At 45.5% G+C, this 21,010-nt stretch overlaps 1 protein-coding gene across 8 annotated transcripts in view; it reads left to right on the top strand.

The window, feature by feature from the left end:
* Zbtb38 (zinc finger and BTB domain containing 38) overlaps window positions 1-19,490 on the top strand; it is a 77,008-nt gene extending 57,518 nt beyond the window's left edge. For all 8 annotated transcript variants that reach the window (XM_038321791.1, XM_038321788.1, XM_038321789.1 and 5 more), the window contains one exon: window positions 15,780-19,490. In XM_038321791.1, the coding sequence (XP_038177719.1) occupies window positions 15,780-19,361 (3,582 nt within the window). In that variant the 3' untranslated portion in view covers window positions 19,362-19,490. The remainder of the gene's footprint in view (window positions 1-15,779) is intronic.
* Window positions 19,491-21,010: the final 1,520 nt, after the last annotated feature.

Raw genomic sequence — 21,010 nt, 5'->3', positions numbered from 1 at the left:
AATGTTGTGTAGGCTAAATCACAACCAAACTGCTAAGATCTTAGGTTCCTGGGTCCCAAGACTGCACTGTAAAAATCCCTCCTATGTGAAGACAAAGGGGCAGGAGCGGTCTGTGGAGAGTTTGAAAGTAGATAATCAAGGTAATGAGACACAGTGTGGGGAAAGAGAAAAGACTGCTCCCACTAAAACATGTATAGAAACCCCTAACAGGTAACATGTGGTCTTGTGAGTGTTTATTCCTGAATTCATAGCCAAATTTTCATGAGCCTCTGACTTAAGAGGGAAAATACATGTCATGTCATGGATATACTGACCATATAAGTAGTTACCTTAAAAGGGTTTTTTTTGGTTTTTTTTTTTTTGGTTTTTTTTTTTTTTTTTTTTTTTTTTTTTTGTTAGGTGGTGGTGGTACACATGCTTGGGAGGCAGAGGCTGGTGGATCTCTGTGAATGCAAAATCAGCCTAGTCTACATAGTGAGTTCCAGGACAGCCAGGGATACACAGAGAAATCCTGTCTTGAAAGAAAAAAAGGGGAGGGGGCATTAAACTGTTAATTTCTTTTTGCATCTGCCTAGAAGGACCAATAGAGCTGGTATTCAGAAATTAGTGCTATATGGCCACTTAAGAAACTATAATACAAAGATCTAAGAAGCTCACTTGAATCCTAACAAAACCAGGACCACTTGACACCAAGGTTGGACCCCATAGTGCCAGCCTGCTCATCCTAAATTCTCTTTAGGGAGAAGCCTGCCTTGAGAGTGGACTACTTCTAGGCATCGAGGTCTCTCTGTTCTTCTCAATTAGTGACTTCTGTCCCGACAATTCCTTCTCCATTGCCCCATCTTGTAATAAGCCCTGTGTTAGATACAGTAGGTAGAAGGCCTTGAGCCCAAAGCAAATGAAATAAAAACTAAAGTGATATTTAAATGCCATATGATACTTTTAGGTTTTTATAACTTAATAAAATAAATTAATATGTTATGGAAAGTATTAATTTCCCTTAAATGCTCTTGCCAGGGCCACCTGTGGAACATACGGTACCTTTGAACACACAAGAGAAATGAAATGGGCCCTTTCTGGTGGGCACAGGCCCATATGAGGTACATACTTGACCAAGCAGTAGACTTGGTAGTGTGTGGTTCATCCACGGCCTACCACTGTGTACAAACTGTACCCTAGGGACACGGCAGCCCTGTCTAAACAAGCAGTGGGGAGAAGGCTGATATCCTACAAACCTCTGGGACTTCAGTCCCCAGTACATACCACTCTCTGCAACCAGAAGACAAGGACATAAGTTCTCTCTTAGATTCATTTATTTTACATGTATGCATGTTTTGCCTGCATGCATTCATGTGTACCACATATGTGCCTGGTGCCCACACTGGTCAGAGAGGATGGCGGATCACCCAGAACTCGAGTTATGGTTGTGCGTGGCCATGTGGGTGCTGGGAACGAAACCTGGGTCCTCTGCAGACGAAACAAGTGCTCCTAACTGCTGAGTCAGCTGTCTAGCTCCCACATCTAATTCTGTTATGTCTTCATGGTCCTGAATTTGAAATAAAAATCGCAGATTTGAGTCAGTCTGTGATTTGAATCCCCAGCTCTGCCACTCACAAGCTAAATGATCTTAGCCAAGCTCCACAGCCTCTCTGACTCTGAGTTTTATCATTTGTAAAATAAGATTGCCATTGGTACCAGCAAGATGGCACAGCAGTTAAAAGTACTTCCTATACAAATCTCAGGCCTGAGTTTAGGCCCCTTAGCCCCTGTTAAAAGCTGGATACAGCGGCACACATTTATAATCCTCGTGAGATGAGGGTGGGGACAGGAGAATGGCCAGAAGCTAAAGGAGCAGCTGGCCTGTTAGCAGCAGCGGAAAACTCTGAGGGAGGCTCTGTGACAACAAAGTGGGGTGAGAGGACCAGCTCCCAGAAGTTGCCCTCTGATCTCCACATACACACCCACATGCACACAAACCACTGCGATGAGGCTTACTGGGCTAATGTACACAATATGTACAATGGTGCTGGACACGACTATGTTGGGTAGGTGTTGGGCACAGCGTAGGATGTCATATTTACCTGATCATCTTCCCGCCAGCAGACAGGTTTTCAGTGGAGGTTCTGATGCATTTGGGAGGAATGTGAATGCCTTTCTACGTGATACTTAGAAAAGAGGCCGAGCGGGGCTCCAGGATAAACACGCAGGAAACATAGTCATTTATTTCCTAAAGTCGTCTACTTATGACTTGATGGTGCTGCATAATGTCCTGAAGGATGTGTACAAAGGATGTGTACAAAGGATGTGTACAAAGTAGGACACAAGAAGCATGGCAGCCTAGGACCTATCCCCCCGAAGCCCTGACGTACCTTTAGTGATAAGGTGATTCTTTTTGAGGTCCCGCATCTAATCGCACTCTTGAGCTGAGCACCACCGTGGTAAGCACGTATTGCCATGTGTTTTCCATCTTCCTGTTGGTTGCCTCACAGGGCAAGACAGCTCGCGTGTGCCTTTAGAGTAAGTCACATACGGGGCACTGGTATGCACAGGCACCCACAGTTCCATAACCCAGAAGTAGGTCACAGCTCAGCCCCAGCTCCAGATGAGCGCTCCTCGGTAGAGAAGGCAGGGACTGTGGTCAGAAGGAATTTAAAAGTGGTTACGGGAGCGGGAAGCTGTGAGTGCCAGAGGGAGGACGCCACGTGGAAAGTTAGCCCTTCGCGTACATCTGACGTCAACGACACATGCGTGCCGCCAGCTTTATACTTTTAGTGTTAAATTCTTAACACTTTTGAACTTCCTGTATGGCTCTGGCTGTCCTGGAGCTCACAAATATTCACCTGCCTCTGCCTCCTGAGAGCTGGGGTTCCACACCTCACCTGGAAGTTAATTTTGAAATTTGTTACCAATTCATTGTAGGTATCCGAGACAATGGCCCAGTCTCTGGGCTTTAAATGAAATGTCACTATATAACTTAAAGGATTGATCTCCTCTCCTCCCTTTGAGGGAGAACAGTGATCGTGTCAGTCTGGGGTGGAAATGACCCCGGAGGCTCACACGTCATAGCCATTGTTGCCGGCTGGCAGGCTTTGAGGAAACAATTAGATTCTGAGGGCTCTGACCACAGTGGCTGAATCCACAGGTAGAGTCATAATCTGATAGCATTGCTAGGAGGAGGTGGGGACAAGGAGATTGACAAGCTGGAAAAGTGGGCTAGCCTGCTCTGTCTTGCTCCCAGCACCTCTCTCGCTCAGTCTGCTCCCTGACTGCCATGTGGTGAGCAGCCTTTCTCTGCCTTGCTCTTCCTCCAGTGATGTCTGCCTCACCAAGCATGGACAGGAATGAACCTCTGAGCCAAAATAAATCTTCCCCTCTCTTAGCCATTTTCTTAGGTTTTTGTCACAGAGACTGAAAACTAAACACACGTTTTCATCATTGCAAACTTGGGTGTTTTTAACTTGCGTGGGTAAGGTATCTTTATGGGTTATGCATGGCCCTGGGTTGTCATGTGCAGCTCAGCTCTCATAACGCAACCTGCTTGGCAGATCCCCAGAAATGATCATTCGTGGGGGGTGGCTTTGTTTGTCCTTTTTCCAAGCCACAGCAGCCTTCTTGACTTTCTTGCACTTGGGTGTTCCCCACCCCCAGTAGCACAGGAGGAGATAGCAGAACTGCCCATGCTGCCCCAGGGCTGAACCCGGGAAGCCGCAAATAGAACCAGGCAGAGCCGCTTAGTGTTAGTGCTGTGGTAAAGGAAGCCTCAGCAGCAACTGCAGAGCTGAACGGTCCGGGAGCTTTACTCTGTAGTAAGGCATACATTTACCACGCAACTCGGAACTAGTCACAAGTACTAAAAAAGGTGAGGCCAGGCTGCCGGCCGAGAGCGCGCGGCAGATGAGTGGCTTCTGGGAGGAGGGAAGGGGGTGTGGATGGAGACCAGGGTGGACTGGAAGGTAGTCCAGCCCCCAGAAGAAACACGGAGGTTGAATTATAAGGGACTTAATAAGCTTTTGTAAAGATACTAGCATCCAGGTACAAGACTCTAGTTCCTCATTGGCCAGGAGGCTCTTCCCTTTCTCGTGCAGGAGGGTCACACTAGAAGCCGGCCTTCCCCTGCAGGATCTCTCTCTTCAGCATTCTTCTGCGGCTTCCCATGGTTGAACTCATGCTGCACCCTGATTAGAACCACACAAGGCCTCATAGGTTGGATTTTTCATCAAACTGAGCCCTCTTTGTCTCATATATTTTTATCTTTACCCAGCAAAACCTGAATGGCTTCCATGTGTCATGAGCAGCAACAGTAGAAAGGCTTGTCCCTCCCAGAGCTTACTTCCTGGGAAGAATCGTGAAGACTAAACAGTAGTTTCCCCTTATCTAAATGTTGACTTTCCACTGTTTCGGTTTTCCAAGGTCGGGTACGGTCTGATCAAATTCCAGAAGTAACTTAGAAGTATTAAGAACTTTTATAGCTGGGTGGTGGTGGCGCACGCCATTAATCCCAGCACTCAGGAGGCAGAAGCAGGTGGATCTCTGTTAGTTCGAGTCCAGCCTGGTCTACAGGTCGAGTTCCAGGACAGTCTCCAAAGCTACAGAGAAATCCTGTCTCTAAAAACAAAAAACAACAAAAAACTTTTATTATAGTTTATTTGTTATTTTAACTATTGTTAATGTCTTATTTGTGCCTAATTTGTAAATTAAACTTTTTCATAATATGTATGCATAGGGGAAAGTGTGTTTGTGTATGGCGCGGGGGGGGGGGGTGGGAAGACACACTATCTGTGCCCTGCTCTGCAGATAACTAGGGACCAGTGTGTGTGTGATAACTGCAGGTCGAGCTGAGCAGTATAAAGGCAGTAAGATGATAGGAGGGTGTTGCTTTGTTACTGGGACAAAATTTCTAAAAGAAGCAACCTGAAGGAGGAAGGCTGTACAAGGAAGACATGGAAACTTAAGCCAGCTCAGGATGGCCAGGAGCACGGGGCTGCTTGCTTTTACAGTGCATTGATTCAAGAAACAAAGTGGGGGCTTGGCACTAGCTACCCACTTCCTAAAAGTGCTCCAGCCTCCCAGACAGCACTGCCAGCCTGGGAACAAATGTCAGACGTGATGGACCCATAGGTAGCACGGAAGAGATGCCCATGACTTCGGAACTAGGCCTGAAATGGGAGGAAGCCATCCCTAGGCAGTCCCTGAACAAAGGTACTTTAAAGGTTCCAGGGCCCAAAGAAACTTGGCAGATAGGAGAAGCAAGGGGAGCCTATATGCGGGCAGGAATGAACAAGTGAATCGGCGAGAATGGGGCACCCATGAGTAACCCGCAGGCTGCAGAGAAACCTGGATTTTATCGCCAAGATGGGGAAAGGCCTCTGAACGCTTTTGGCATGGATTGGCCAGATCTCTTTGTATTTGTGCTCTATACAAAGGTTAGGTGATTGAGCGGTTCTCTCCATGGGGAATTAGGCAGGTAACAGCCAGTTTAGTTTTCTAGCTATTTGCTGACATTCACTGAACCCCTACTGTATGCCAAGTACTTCACTTAGTGGGTTGTGTGGAACCCCTACTCTGTGCTAAGTGACGTACTTGCTGGGTTTCCTGGAACACATTCACTGAACCCGCCTACTGTGTGCTAAGTGATGCACTTGATGTGGTGTGTGTGTGTGTGTGTGTGTGTGTGTGTGTGTGATGAACTATGATTTCACTGACTTATGTTGAGTCCCCAGAACCAAGTACAAAAGACCCGGGGAAGGTCGGGAACAACGGCGTAGATCTAGATTGGCTAGCACCAAAGCAGCAGCTGGTGTGCTCTGTCCACTCTAGGGTAACCGTCTTTTCCATTAGTTAAATGTGCGTTCTTGTTCAGAAGCCAGAATGCGCAAAAGTTCTTCCTTCTACCCACCCCCAGGGGTATCAGTCAAGCGAGAAAAGAAGGGCCATCTTCCATTCATTCCGCCAGCCCTTCTACGTTCACAGGAAAACAGTGTTTGCCCTTTAAAAGCCAGCTGCCTTCGTAGACAGCTCGTTCTTGCAGTGCGGCATTTCAGAGAACGGGAACCAGTCCTAAGGAACAAGATTCAGATGGGAAAATGCCTTCACCACTTGGGACTATTGAGTGCTGGTGGAATTTGCTGAAACAAGGACAGAGAACTCTGAAGGCTTAGGAGACAGCCTCTGAGCCTGTTTGCCAGGCTCCTCAAGCCAGCAGGTGTCTGGGCAAGCTTGATCCTGAGATGAACCCATGGTAGGCAGGCCATCCTAAACACTGCTCCATTTCAACAAGAGAAAAAGAACCCACAAACCTGTTCCCTCTTCATCTTTGCAAACAGGCAACCTAAAACGTTTAGCTGGACCCGTTGCATCATTCATGAATCTGACAATACCCGTTTCTCACAGTCTGTGCATGCAGCTACAGGTCTGGAGGCCCGTTGTTTCCCATTCACCATAATGGGGAGGTTGTCGCAGTCGGCCTCCCCTATGCGGAGTGCTTTCAGTAGCTCACAGAGTCAACTCTGAGTTTCAGGGAAGAAAATGAACTCCCCTCGGCACGCCGTGCTGCCTTGAATCTGATAGCTTTCAGTGCGCTGCAGCCTAGCATACACAGCTTGTCCATGCCCCTGCTGGAACCCATTCTGAAGACAAAAATCAAAAGGACATTCCTCTTCCTAGACACAGTTCTGCTCTGTAAAGGCCTTCTGTTTTGTAATCTGTTTTCGAGATCTGGTGCTTGTGTTTCTAACACCCCATCACGTGTGGTCTGACGTAGACCTCACCATGACTATGAGCAAATGCACTGTGAGGATGTGTGTGGGCTGGCGGAGCCAGCTCCCTGCAGCAAACCGTCCTTTGTCAGAAAATTTCCATAGGGCCTTGCAACCCCACACAGTGGATTCCGCTTCCATAGGCCGGCCTGCGCTAGCTGGATATGGAAAGTGAGTTTGACTTTTGCAGGATTCCAGGTCAGTATCCTCATACAGAGCATTCTTTTTTTAGTTAGGGTTGATTTCTACGTTTCTTTTTATAGAACACGACTTGCAGTAGAGAGGGGAGAAAGTTGTTTGTTGGTTCAACGCTATTATTTTATTTATGTTAGGAACTGAGTTGTCTTGAGTGCTGGCAGGAAGGCTTGGCCTTCTTTGATCGGAAGATTTAGAAAACCGGAGTCCAGGCTGCCTCTGGAGAGCAGCCTTCCCTTGGCCAGGGCTGCTTCATTTTCCTCTGTCATGTCTTAGAGATTTGCCGATAAAACACAACAGACTTTGGGAGTTGGGGAGATGACTGACAGGATAGAATGTTTATTTTGCAAGCTTGTGGACCTGAGTTTGGATCCCTGATATTTAAAGTGGCATGAGCTTGTAACTATGGTGCTGGGGGGAATAGACAGGAGACCATCTAGAATTCGCTGTTTGGTCCGACTGGTAACCTTCAGATTCAGTGAGAGACCTGTCTCTAGAAAAGCGGAGCGGAAAGCAATGGAGGGGACGCCTGACAGTCTCTGGTCTCTTCATATGCACAGATAGGCACACGTACACGCACGCACGCACTCACACTAAACACCAGATTTTGATGGCAAGCCCTATAAAGGGGTACATGGTAAATTCATAGAGTTTACATGGGAATTATAATTCTAGGTGTTTTGATATTTTGATAGAATTGTCTTAACTGGTTAAAGAGCAAGAAGCTTTAATTAAACCGGAGATACTGGGAAGTAATGGTTACATCATTGCCAAGGATTGTCTTCTTGTTTTCAAATTCAGTCAGGGAACAAAGGCCTAAAAACAGCATTGTGGAAAGGATGATGTAGGAAGGACCTGATTTTGAAATAAAATGAGTGGACAAAATCATCTGGACAGGAAGTTTGTCGTGACCAAAGTAGGTCTTGAGACTTAGAAAACAAGATGCAAGCAGCAGTAAATTGTACGAACAGGATAAGAACAACCGAGCCAATCAAAGAACAGCTTTCACTGAGACTGGTCAGGAGCACCCCTGTGGTCCAACCAGTCCGTGGTCCACATCCTCAAATCCAAAGAGAACACTCATCTCTAGGTGGGGAACAGTGTGCTTCTGTGCGGCCATGGGCATGGCTCCATCCCTCATCCCTCAGTCTCCCCACCTGTCTCCTAGGGAATTCTACTTTGTGTCTTACTCTCAGTCACTTTGTGTGTGATTCTTTTAGACATACCTGTAGTTTTTTTATTGAGTAAAATAAAATAAATTTCCTAGAGGTAGAAATTATTTCAAAGTATTATGAATGTTACCTTATGGATTAGCACAATAATTTCAAAGTTTTTGTCTTAGGATATACTTATTCTTTTTTATTTATGCATGAGTGTTTTGCCTGCATGTATGTCTGTGTACCACTTGCATGCCTGGTGCTCACAGAGGCCAGAAGAGGGTGTTAGATTCCCTCAACCTGGAATTAGAGATGATTGTGAGCTGCCATGAAGCATGTCCTGTGGAAGAGCAAGTGCTCTTAACCACTGAGCCATCTCTTCAGTCCCTCGACTTACCATTGAAGATTCAAAAGATTTTGTTCATCTTAGGTCTGTCACTATTTGCTATATTCAAAAATTCAAATAAGTATTTAAATGCTCATGCAAAATGACTTTCTTCAACCTTATTAAACAATCAAGTAACATTTCATTTAAAATGATGATGGCATGAAATAAATCAGTAAGAAGTATTATATTTTGTCAAATATCTTCAATTTTGGCTTAGTAGAAAGACAACTTGATTTTCACATCTGTTTCCACATCCTGTTGTAATACAGCATATTCTATTAGTTGAGGTATATAAAGAAATTCAACCTTGCACAAATGGTTTAAAAAGAGGGTTTTTAAAATAGCCTTTCAAGTTAATTGTGGATAGTCTTTGATATTACATCAAAATTTGACATGATGATCTCTTAACAGTTAGTTGAAACAAGAACTTTGAACCTTGCGTACTTTATTACCTATAAGTCTACTAGTCTCTTTTGTATATTTTAACACATGCATTGGTCACTAGAAAATACTGGTCCCCTGAGTCAGGCCAACCTCCAGATTTGCTAAACAATATCCAAAAAACATATTCATTCACATCACTATCAGCCTCATCAGAAAAATCATTCTGTATTTGGAAATGTCGCTTCCAAAGTTTAAATTTCATATAAAAATAAAATTTTATTATTGGTAGCAAAATGCCTATACCCATGAAATGACAGGGAATCTTAGTCTGTTTTCAAAACTCTAAATAGCTGCAGTCTGTGATTCTCTCAAAATGGTAATCCATGACAAAAGGTTAATAAGCTGGTTAAACCCTCAACTCAAAGAACAACCCAGTTGCTTTTCTTGGTAGTAGTTCTGTTTCAGTATGTACTCCTAAGAGTTTTACATATGCCTCTCTAGCACCCAGAATCCTTAAACACACACACACACACACACACACACACATGTCTCGAGGTTAAAAGTTAATAAAATGATTTTTATTCCTTCCATTGATTGTCTGTGGCAAAGTGTCTGCTGAAGTGCCAGAACCTACCTGTCATTGCCATTGAACCATTCTATATAACTTTTCAACATACAAAAAAAAAACCATAAATAATACCTCTGTGTCATTACAAAAGTAATTTTGACCACACAAATCTAGAAAATGCCTTAGGAAACCCAGAGGCCTTTGAAACATGCTTTAAAAACTGCCAGGCTAAAGGACACAGGAATAAATTTGGCAAGAACTCATTTTTATTTTCCTCTTACTTGGCACTGGTTTAAGCAGAACTGGGCTCACTTAGGTCTGATTTTTAAGGCTCTAACTCAGGAAGTTCTGTTTGCACAATATGTAAATTAGGACATTTGCTTAAATTGCTCTTTGCTCATCGTCAACATCGATAGTCAGCATGCACTGTGCTATAGGTATACAGAGTACAAAGATGGGCAAAACTGTCCCTGCACTTTGGGGACTCATCAAGAAAGATACGCGTGAACAAATGTATTCCCAGAAGCTCCAGTGTGGGCATGAACACACAACCAGAAATCACAGAAGGAGGAGGCTACCCCTGTGAGGTATTGCTTGAGACGGGTATGTCTAAAGACTGCCAAGTAGGAGAACTCGAGGCCGGAGAAGCATGATGCACACAGAAAGCAGGTCTTCCAATGCTATGAGAAAAGTGGTCCATGAAAAGGTAGATGTGCTGCCTGGACCTCTGGATGTGGGGGTGGGAAGCTGGGATGGAGGAGGGACTGCTGCTCCCGACTGTTTGAATCTTTACCATGAGCCGAGATTTATTTTCTTTTTAATGAGGTAGGTAATTCTGGAGCTGTGGCCGTAGCTCAGTCAGGAGAGTGTGCTCCACAAACATGAAGACCATTGGCACCCATTACCCAGATAAGAAAGTCGGGCATGCTTGCAATCCCAGCACTGAGGATGCAGAGTCAGATAATATCCCTGGGACTTACTTAACCTAAAACAGTGAGCCCTAAGTCCCAAAGTGAGAGACCTTGTCTCAGAAATCAACGTGGATGGTTCCTTAGGATCAACACCTGAGACTGGCTTCTGACCTCCACATGGGCATGCACACATATACCATGTATACCCACCCCCAATATAAGCATCTGCACACACACATCAACACATACACAAGGTAGTTGATTTTGAAAGCAAATATAGCAGAATAACTTTATTACTCATATTTACTTATTTGTTATAGCTACTTTTTTTTGAGACAGGGTTTCTCTATGTAACAGCCCTGTCTGTTCTGGAACTAGCTCTGTAGACCATGCTTGCCTCAAACGCAGAGATCCGCCTATCTCTGTCTCCTGATACTGGGATTAAAGGCATGCACCACCACTGGCCAGCTGTATTTGTTTTTAAATGTTGTCTTGCATGTAGCCCAGGTTGGCCTTGAATTTATTGTCCTCTTTCCTCAGCCTCCCAAGTGCTGGGATTATAAGGGTGCACCAAGATACCTAGCCTTGCAAAGTCATGTTAGTTATTCGAAATATCTAACTTAGGTGCCCATGTTTGTACTATATGTATATATGTTTACTCTGTAGAGTTAGAGTGTGGCAGGGGACAAAACCAGCTCAAAAGTCTAAATAGGCTGATTAACTAGAATTTCCCCGTGGCAACTGCATACTCACACAAGATATGTTTTATGTTAAAAATCACATGATTTTTATGTTAAATTTTGTACAGCTATATATTCTGCTTACATACTTATATATGTAAATATAGGATGACCATTCATCTTCTTGGGATCTAGTCCCAGTGTGTGCTGTTTCTCTAGCACAGTTATTAATTACACCTGCTTTCTCTCTCTAGTGTCCTATTTTGGGTGCTGAATTATTCACCCTATTTCTATACCTGTATTTACAAATAGAAGTGTATTATATGTTTAAATATTCATCATTTAGTCATACATACATGGTGTCTATATGTGTGTGTGTGTGTTTATATATTTAAAAATGCTTTTAAGCGCTATTCTGGTTAAAATACAAACTTAGGGGTTGATAAGATGACTCAGCAGATAAAGGCACTTGTCAGGCAAGCCTGATGACCTGAGTTCAATCCCTGGAGCCCATGCGAGACTAAAGAGAAGACGTGACTGCACAAAGGTGTCCTCTGGCCTCGGTGTGTGTGCTGATGCACACGGATGCCTCCTCTCATGCATAAACAAATACACGTTAAGAAATACAGTTTAAACAATACAGACTCAGCAAACTGGTAACATAGCTCAGGCTTTGGCAGTTATCTAATTACAGATTCACCTAAATTTTTATATCTAGAATGGTTTTGTTGGCCTTTTTTTTTTTTTTTTTTTTGGTTTTTTGAGACAGGGTTTCTCTGCAGCTTTATTTTTAGAGCCTGTCCTGGAGCTAGCTCTTGTAGACCAGGCTGGCCTCGAACTCACAGAGATCCGCCTGCCTCTGCCTCCCGAGTGCTGGGATTAAAGGCGTGCGCCACCACCGCCCGGCTTGGCCTTTTTTTTTTTAATTTTTTTTTTAATTTTTTTTTTTATTTTGTATGTATGAATGCTTTGCCTGCATGTATGCCTGTGCACCACATATGCGTCTAGTGCCCACCGAGGCCAGAAGAGGATGTCAGATTCCCCAGAAATGGAATTCCAGACAATTGTGAGCAGCCAATGTGGGTGCTAGGAATTGAACATGGGTTCTCTGGAAAAGCAGCCAGTGCTCCTAACTGCTGAGCCAGCCCCTCATTTTAGCCTTTTCATGGTTCTATATTTTTTCTCAGTAGCACTTTTAAGAATAGTGAACTTGTTACATGAAAATTTTTTTAGAAAACATTTTAGAAGTTACATGTAAATTAAACCTCATCTTCTCTGTGATTTACACTTTTTGTTCCAAAATCTATTGGGGGCCTTCTGTCTGCAGAGGCTCCTCTGACTTCTCTTTTAAGTTACTCACTGTGGAGAAACGTGGAGGGTTTGCTGTAGAGTGCTTACATCTCTAATGTCAGAGAATACCGATGTTGGTGAGACCGGCCTCCTCCCCTTCAGTGTTAAGTCCGTCCCCTGTCCTGTCCCTGTGTCGTTGTGTGTCCCCACCCCTACCCCTTCATCTACTTCCTGTTTCTTTAGCTGATTCTCCTGTGACAAAGCCACTTGAGGGCTGGTGAGATGACTCATCAGACGTCCCTGCCAGCCTAGTGGACATCTTTGCAACCCATGTAATGGTAGGAGAGAAGAGAGTCCCCAAAGCTGTCCTCTGACCTCCACATGCATACCATGGCACCTGGATCACCCTCTGCATCACACACAGAGTAATGGTTTGTTTTGAATTTTAAAAAGGCAACTTAAGGGTAAAAGGATTCATTCCAGCTCGTAGTTCAAGGAGTCACTCCATCATGGAGGAGATGGAAAGGCGTGGGAGCTTGAAACAGCTGTCACATTGCATCCACGATCAGAAAGCGGGGAATAATGAATGCATGCTGCTCCTTAGATGCATTTCCCCACCACACAGTCCCAACTCCCAACCAAACAATGGTGCCACCCACACTGGGCAGGTCTCCCACTCTCGGGGCCATTAAGATAACCTCCCACAGACATGTCCAGAGGTCGACCTCCCAGGTGATTATAGATTATAGATTGTCAAATTGAAGACAGTAATTATTCACACTTCTTGTTCTTAAATACCAGTGCTCTGACCCCAGCTACTAAGAAAAGCTGCTTGGCCGTGAATGCTCAGGCGGCAGGATGTGCATGCAGGGGGCATGACTGCGGGGCACCAGTCCTCGCCAAGCCACTCACTACTCCTGCTTTTCAAGAAGAGATGTCATTTCTCATGTGTGTGTGTGTGTGTGTGTGTGTGTGTACAGAGACATTAAACAGTATAAGAAGATGAACCTATGGGGAAAGTAGATCCTATAGGATATGTTTCTGCTCGTGGAAACAATTCCCCTCGATTCCAGAAAAGACTCATGAAAAATTAAATTCGAGACAAGGCAAAGCAAAGTAGAACTAGCGTTAAATAAAGAAACTGAAACAAGGTCGGAGCAGTGGCCCGGCTAGGAGTGGCTGTAGCAGACGACCGAAAGCCCGAGCTTCCTCATTGGAGGACTGAAGCTGATGAGCACATATGCAGTTGCTTTGTCAAAACTGACGGACTCACAGGAAGGTGCCCTTTCGCTGTGACCAAAAGTGATGGAAGAATTTATCAGATGTTGCTTGTGTAAAGGATGCTAAATAGACCATAGGGCCCAGCTTATAACAAACCCTTTACAAAAGATGAGAGGAGTTTTTATATGGACATTTGGTCTATCTAACTGAATAGCTGTCATGAGATAAACACTACAGACTAGCAAGACATTGCGGCTGGCAGAGAAACATTGCCGAGTTCTATGACTTTCTGGGGCCTGCGCGTACTGATGGCACAGGAGGTGGGCTTGAGGATGTGTGCTATTTCTTGTAGCTCACAGCAGAATGCTGGTGCACATTTAGATGCAAGGGTGACGGACTGGCAGAGAGCGAGAACAGCGAGTTACTATTTGCGTGGTTTTAAAGTGGAAGGTACTAGAAGAGAACAGATGGTACCACATGAAGTCAGGGCGTTCATCTCATTTGTGTCTTAGGTCACTGAGTGCCGTGGATCTGTTGCTCTGGATGCCTGTGGAAGCAGCTGCCGGCCACTAGGGTGTCAGTAGGCTCTGGTCATCCCAGGTTCACAGTAAAACATACAGAGAATGACATGGTCATTCAGCCACCGCCACCCAGCGGTGGTGTAAGAGTGTGTGATTTCTTAATTGTCAGCTTGATTGGGGTGAGAAGTGTACAGGTTTGTAAAGCATGGCCCAGGGTGTGTCAGAAAGGATGAGAGGAGAAGGCAGCACCAGGCTGGGGGCTTGAAGAGAGTAAAAGCGGGGCAAGGGGGTCATCTAGCCGGGGCTCCTTTGTCTTTTCTTCTCCCTCTCTTTCCCACCACCACCATGTATGAGCTGCCCTGCTCCACCACACTCCTCCAAAGTCAACTAAAACCTTTGAACTGTTGTTTCTTGGACATTTTCCACAACCCCAAGTCTAACGGAAGAGAATGAGTTGTGCACACTGCATGTGAACCTTTCTCACACCATCCAAGAGTCACTGTACCTTTCTGAGGTCCTAGCACGGGAGGCTGTGATGAGACTCATTAGCACCAACTGAGAAACACACTGTCCTGGTGTGCTGTCTTGTCATGTTTGTTTGCCTTCATTTTAAAAACTCTAGTCTGGTTATAATAAAGGGGAAATCACGTGTGGCGAGGAGGCAGGTGTCCCTGGCTGTCAGACTCAGTCACACAGGCTGCCGCTCAGAAAAGAACTCCTCAGAGGACTGAATTAGCATAGCTTCTTCCATTCTTGCTACTTCTCTAAACAGATACCTCACATAGAGGAACCACTCACCTATGGGAAACTTTTAAAAATAAATTAACAAATTACTTCTGCTTTATGAATTATGTTTGGCTCAGATTATTAAGGTTATCTCTGAACACATATAAAAGAGGCAGGGAGTATGGCTCAATGGTAAAGCCTTGACCAGCACGTAGAGGCCAGGGATTCAGTCCTCAGCAACACACACACACACACACACACACACACACACACACACACACACATATCAAATATAGTCAGGTGTGTTGATGCATGCCCTTACTCCCACTGCTCAGGAAGAGAGGCAGGCCTGTCTCTCTGAATTCAGTGCCAGCCTGTCCTACAGAGCTAGTTCCAGGCCAGCAGGGCTTGGGATGTGATCCACCCAGCATGTGTGATAGGCTGCCTTTAATACCCAGGTCCTCTGTAGGGGAGAGGATGACAAAGAAGGTAGAGGCAGGTAAATCTCTGAGTTCAAGGCCAGTTTTGTCTGGATATCAAATTGCAAGCTAGTCGGGGCTAAATAGTAAGACCTTGTCTTAAGGTGAAAGTCAGGTGAATAGAGGGTGCTTCTAAAAGACCATGATGCCACTCAGCCTCAGAGAGTCTCAGAGCAGCAGCCTTGAGTGGAGAGACCCTTCCTGCTCAGACATACGGAAATTCGCCCTCCCCATATTTGGACACACATAGCCAAGACTTCGCAGACAGCAGGGAAAGGAGTCCTGGGAGATTTCCAGCTACAGCTACTAGCAATGGCATGAGAAACAGTCTGGGTGAGAAGGTTGGGCTTCTAATGTTGACTTCCAAGTCTTAGGAAGAACAACAAGATGAGATAAAAGTCTGAGTTTTCATGTGTAAAAATAGTTTCCCCCAAAAGTACTGAATAGCTAGAAATGAGCCAGTCACTGCTGGAAGCCCCCCTGACCATTTGTCTCTCATTTCAGATGACAGTCATGTCCCTCTCCAGGGACCTCAAGGACGACTTTCATAGTGACACAGTGCTCTCCATCTTAAATGAGCAGCGCATCCGGGGCATTTTATGTGATGTCACCATCATTGTGGAAGATACCAAGTTTAAAGCCCACAGCAATGTCTTGGCTGCCTCAAGTCTTTACTTCAAAAATATATTTTGGAGCCATACGATCTGTATTTCCAGTCACGTCCTGGAGCTGGATGATCTGAAAGCCGAAGTGTTTACAGAAATTCTTAATTATATCTACAGCTCCACCGTTGTGGTCAGGAGACAGGAAACGGTCACCGATCTTGCAGCTGCAGGAAAAAAGCTGGGAATATCATTCTTGGAAGACCTTAATGACCGCAACTTCTCAAATTCCCCAGGTCCCTACGTAGTCTGCATTACTGAAAAGGGTGTGGTCAAAGAAGAAAAAAATGAAAAAAGGCACGAAGAACCAGCCATTACTAATGGGCCAAGGATCACAAATGCATTTTCCATCATTGAAACGGAAAATAGTAATAACATGTTTTCTCCACTGGACTTGAGGGCAAGCTTCAAAAAAGTGTCTGATTCCATGAGAACAGCCAGCCTCTGCCAGGAGAGGACCAACGTCTGCCATGAGGCAGAGCCTGTCCGCACGCTTGCCGAACACTCGTACGCCGTTTCTTCCATCACTGAGGCTTACAGGAGTCAGCCTGTATGGGAACATGACAGCAGTGTATCTGGTAAAACAGGAAAAGAAAATGGCGAGGCTCTTGCCACAAAAGCAAAGTCATGCCGAAAGCCAAAGACCCAAACCCAGGATTCTGACTCAACCACAGAAAATACATCACTGCTTCCAGTAACCAACTCAGAGGTTAATCAAGAAAGAAGCCCACAGCCAGCTCCAATTCTGTCACACTCAAAATCTCCCAGCAATGAGGGAAACATCCATTTTCCCAGAGAAGAGGAAAGCCGATCCTCCGATATCCCTGGTCCAGCAGTGGCAGAGGTCCCGCCCCTTGTTTATAATTGCAGCTGTTGCTCCAAATCCTTTGACAGCAGCACACTGCTCAGCGCCCACATGCAGCTCCACAGGCCGACCCAGGAGCCTTTGGTGTGCAAGTACTGCAACAAGCAGTTCACCACCCTCAACAGACTGGACCGGCACGAACAGATTTGCATGAGGTCTAGCCACGTGCCCATCCCAGGGGGAAGCCAACCATTTTTAGAAAACTACCCCACTATTGGACAAAACGGAAGTTCATTCACAAGTCCAGAATCCTTACTACCAGAAAATAGGATTGGTGAGCTTGCCAGCGCTGGGAGTGCCTTGCCAGATGAGGAGCACATGGTGAAACTTGTGAACGGGCAGATGCTCTACAGTTGCATCGTGTGCAAGCGTAGTTATGTGACTTTGTCCAGCCTCCGAAGGCATGCGAACGTTCACTCGTGGAGAAGAACATATCCTTGCCACTACTGCAACAAGGTCTTTGCACTGGCCGAGTACAGGACACGACATGAGATCTGGCATACTGGAGAAAGACGGTACCAATGCATATTTTGTCTCGAAACGTTTATGACCTACTACATACTGAAAAACCATCAGAAGTCTTTTCATGCCATAGATCACAGACTCTCCATCAATAAAAAAACTGCCAATGGAGGCTTGAAGCCTGCTGTCTATCCCTATAAACTTTACAGGCTCCTGCCTATGAGATGCAAGAGGGCACCGTATAAGAGCTTCCGGAAATCTTCCTACGAACGTTCTCGAGAAAACAGTCAAAGGAGCGACTCTGCACAGGATACATTTGTCATTCCAAATTCACAAAGCTCTGAAATGCCCACACTGAACTTCCAAGATGGCAGGAACACCTTGACCGGCAGCCCTGCCATCCCAGAGGAAACGCCTTCACATCAGGGTGCACCCACTTCTGCCAAAGTAAATGCAGAAGGCATCAAATGGAAGAAGGAGGCCCTGAAAACCGATCCTGCCGATAACTTGGATTCAACCGAGGGGTCAGTTTCTTCCACTGGAAACACTGTCAGTGTCAAGCTCCAGGCGGAGTCCACACAAGGTTCACCGGTGGGTAAAGGCAGTGACCACGCGGCCTCTGTGATCAGCTACGGTGGCCCGGTGCCCTCTGTCATCGTGCACAGCAGCCAGTTCTCATCCGTGATCAAACACAGCAACACCGTCGCTGCCCTGACCAGCAGCAATGACAAAGTCCCTTCACAACCAGTTGTCGGTCCTTCCCTGAAAGAGGATAGCAAACTGGGAGCAGATAAAGCCAGTAAACTTGCAAGCAGACCCAAAAGCATTAAGGAGAAAAAGAAAGCTTTTTCATGTAACAAGGGAGAAATAACAGAGGAGGCCAAGCACGTCAATGATCATGGAGGGTCTTTGGGCAAAACCACAAATGTCGTGGAAGAAACCAGTAAAATTGAGACTTACATTGCAAAGCCTGCTCTGCCTGGCACCTCCACAAACAGCAACGTTGCACCCCTTTGCCAAATAACAGTGAAAATTGGGAATGAAGCCATCGTGAAAAGGCGTATCCTTGGGTCGAAGCTGTTTTGCAAAAGAGGGAGAAAGCCCAAATATCAAACGCAGGAGGAGACGTTGCCTCAGGAGAGTGACCCAGAAACCCATGGAGACAGCCCCCTTGGGCTTTGCCAGGCTGACTGCGTAGAGATGAGTGAAGCCTTTGATGACGTAAGTGACCAGGATTCCACTGACAAGCCGTGGCGCCCATACTACAACTACAAGCCCAAGAAGAAATCCAAACAGTTGAGGAAAATGAGAAAGGTCAAGTGGAGGAAGGAGCGAGGGAGCAGAAGCCCCAGCGGTAGGCGCAGGTACCCAGCTGAACTGGATCGTGCAGAGGTGAAGCCACCAGATAAGGCTTTTGAAGACGAAGAAAATAAAGAGATGCCCAAGCTCCAGTGTGAGCTCTGCGATGCCGACAAAGCAGCAGGGGTGGAAGCCGAAGGCAAGCCCCACCAACACCTCACGCCGAAGCCTTACGTCTGCGAGCTTTGTGCAAAGCCGTTCCAGAGCCCCTCCACGCTCAAAATGCACATGCGCTGCCACACTGGAGAGAAGCCATACCAATGCAAGACCTGTGGGCGGTGCTTCTCAGTGCAAGGGAACTTGCAGAAACACGAGCGCATCCACCTAGGGGTGAAGGAGTTCATCTGTCAGTATTGTAACAAGGCGTTCACACTGAACGAAACTCTCAAAATCCACGAGAGAATCCACACCGGGGAAAAGCGCTACCACTGTCAGTTCTGCTTCCAGGGATTTTTATATCTTTCCACGAAGCGGAATCATGAGCGGCGGCATGTTCGCGAGCACGATGGGAAAGGCTTTGCTTGCTTCCAGTGCCCCAAAATATGCAAGACGGCTGCCGCCCTCAGAATGCACCAAAAGAAACATTTATTCAAGACCTTAACTAAGCAGGAGAATATAGGTGATATGTGCCATGAAAACTCGGATCTCTTGGAGAGTCAGCTTTGCACTGATTTGGAAGACAGCGACCAAAAGGAAGACATACCAACCTTTGCTGAAAACGTTAGTGACAACAGCTAGAAAAGTCTTCAGAAATCTGTTTGTGAGATTTTTTTTTCTCTTAGGTTTTTTTTTTTTTTTAAGTTTAGTTTGTCCACTTACTAGTCACAAAGGCGTGGGGAAGCTAATTCTCATTTGTGTAAACTCTTCAAAAAAAAAAAAAAAAAAAAAAAAAGGATCCTAGCACCTACTTTGGGTTTTATCATTCATTTCTCACGGAGGGCATAAAACAAGACAGCTGAGTTCTCTCGGGACCCGCGTGTCTTGTGAAGGCTAATAAAGTTCTTAGCTGTGGTATTTTGAACAGTGAAAGAAAGCAGCTGAATTTTAGCCTAATTTCAAACATTCTCGTGAGTGATGGACTGTCATTAGTCACTGGAGAAAATAAGGGTCAGGATCATGAAAATCACGTCTCTAAGATGTGTTCGATGCTGAATGAGGTATGACAGTATTTATCCCTATCCAGTTTCTGCACTATTAATCTTTGTTTAAATTAGTGGGTATTTACAGAATACTTAACAATATAACTGAAAATCTGTAATGGGTAGCCTACAGTAGGACACTTATACATCATCTAGAACTACTGTTCTGCAGCATAAACCTTGTAAAATACATATACGAGTCACTATAACTTTTAACTCTCTGTCCCTTGTAGAGAATTATAATGAGCAATAGACTGCAAATACTGAGGGCTGGTGTCAATCAGTAGAGCATTTGGAATCTGACTTATGAGCATGTGTGTGCTTCTTGATGGAATGCTGTGCTCTTCTCTTAAAGTATGGCTGAGCCGTTGTTAGAACTACTCAAGTCACACAAAACATAAGTCATGCCTTACCTATGGGGAAAGCCTTCCCAGGACCTACCTGACATTACCTATGCCGTATAACCCTTTGCAGTGGCCTCACCTCAGAGAATGAAGAATGGTCAGATTCTTCTGAACTCTCTGCAGTCTTCCAGCCATCCCAAGGCCATGGATGTTGGGGGCTATTCCACACAGACTTAAGGGGTCAAATAATCCTGATGTCTCCCATTCTCCTGAAGGAGTATGCAAAAGGTTGAGTACAATACATACCTCCGTGGTAATGAAGTTTCAGGCATTTGGAAACAGCAGAAAGCCCAACTCCTGAATTGTACACCTTGGAGATAATGCAGCCAACAGGTCCATCCTAACTAAAAGGACAGAAGCCCCACTCCCACTATGACATGAGGACAGGGGGAGTGATGGCCTGCCTTGCCTCAAACAGCAGCCTTGTTTTGCGGGATGGGGAGATAGGATGTGGAGGGACAGGGTTCTGCCCCTCACTATCATGACTCAGAAGCATCCACAAAGCTAGAAGCTCTGTCTTCATGTTTGCAGACATCTAGCTCCCTCGCTAAAGCCTCAGCTTTCTAAATCGTTTTTTATATTGATGCAAACGGTCAACATTGCCCTCAAAAGTCTGTTTGCCCTTCAGGATGGTCTTTCATGTGAACTAGGACCCTGGAAAGCTGGAGCTCACAGTTCTTCCTGCTAAAACTGCCAGAATAGGAGGGAAGGAGGACTCCTTCCTAACCTCCCTTCAGTCGCCAGTATGAGCAAAATCCAGAAGAGTTCAAGATTGGGCGGAAGCCATTCCTGTTCACTGGATTTGGTGGATGGAAACCCGAGGCTGGGAGGTTGTCATTATGGA

The sequence above is a fragment of the Arvicola amphibius genome, chromosome 3, assembly GCF_903992535.2.
Source record: "Arvicola amphibius chromosome 3, mArvAmp1.2, whole genome shotgun sequence".
Lineage (NCBI taxonomy): Eukaryota > Metazoa > Chordata > Mammalia > Rodentia > Cricetidae > Arvicola > Arvicola amphibius.
Note: the sequence above shows the minus strand (reverse complement) of the source record. Positions and strands in the feature narration are given on the sequence as shown.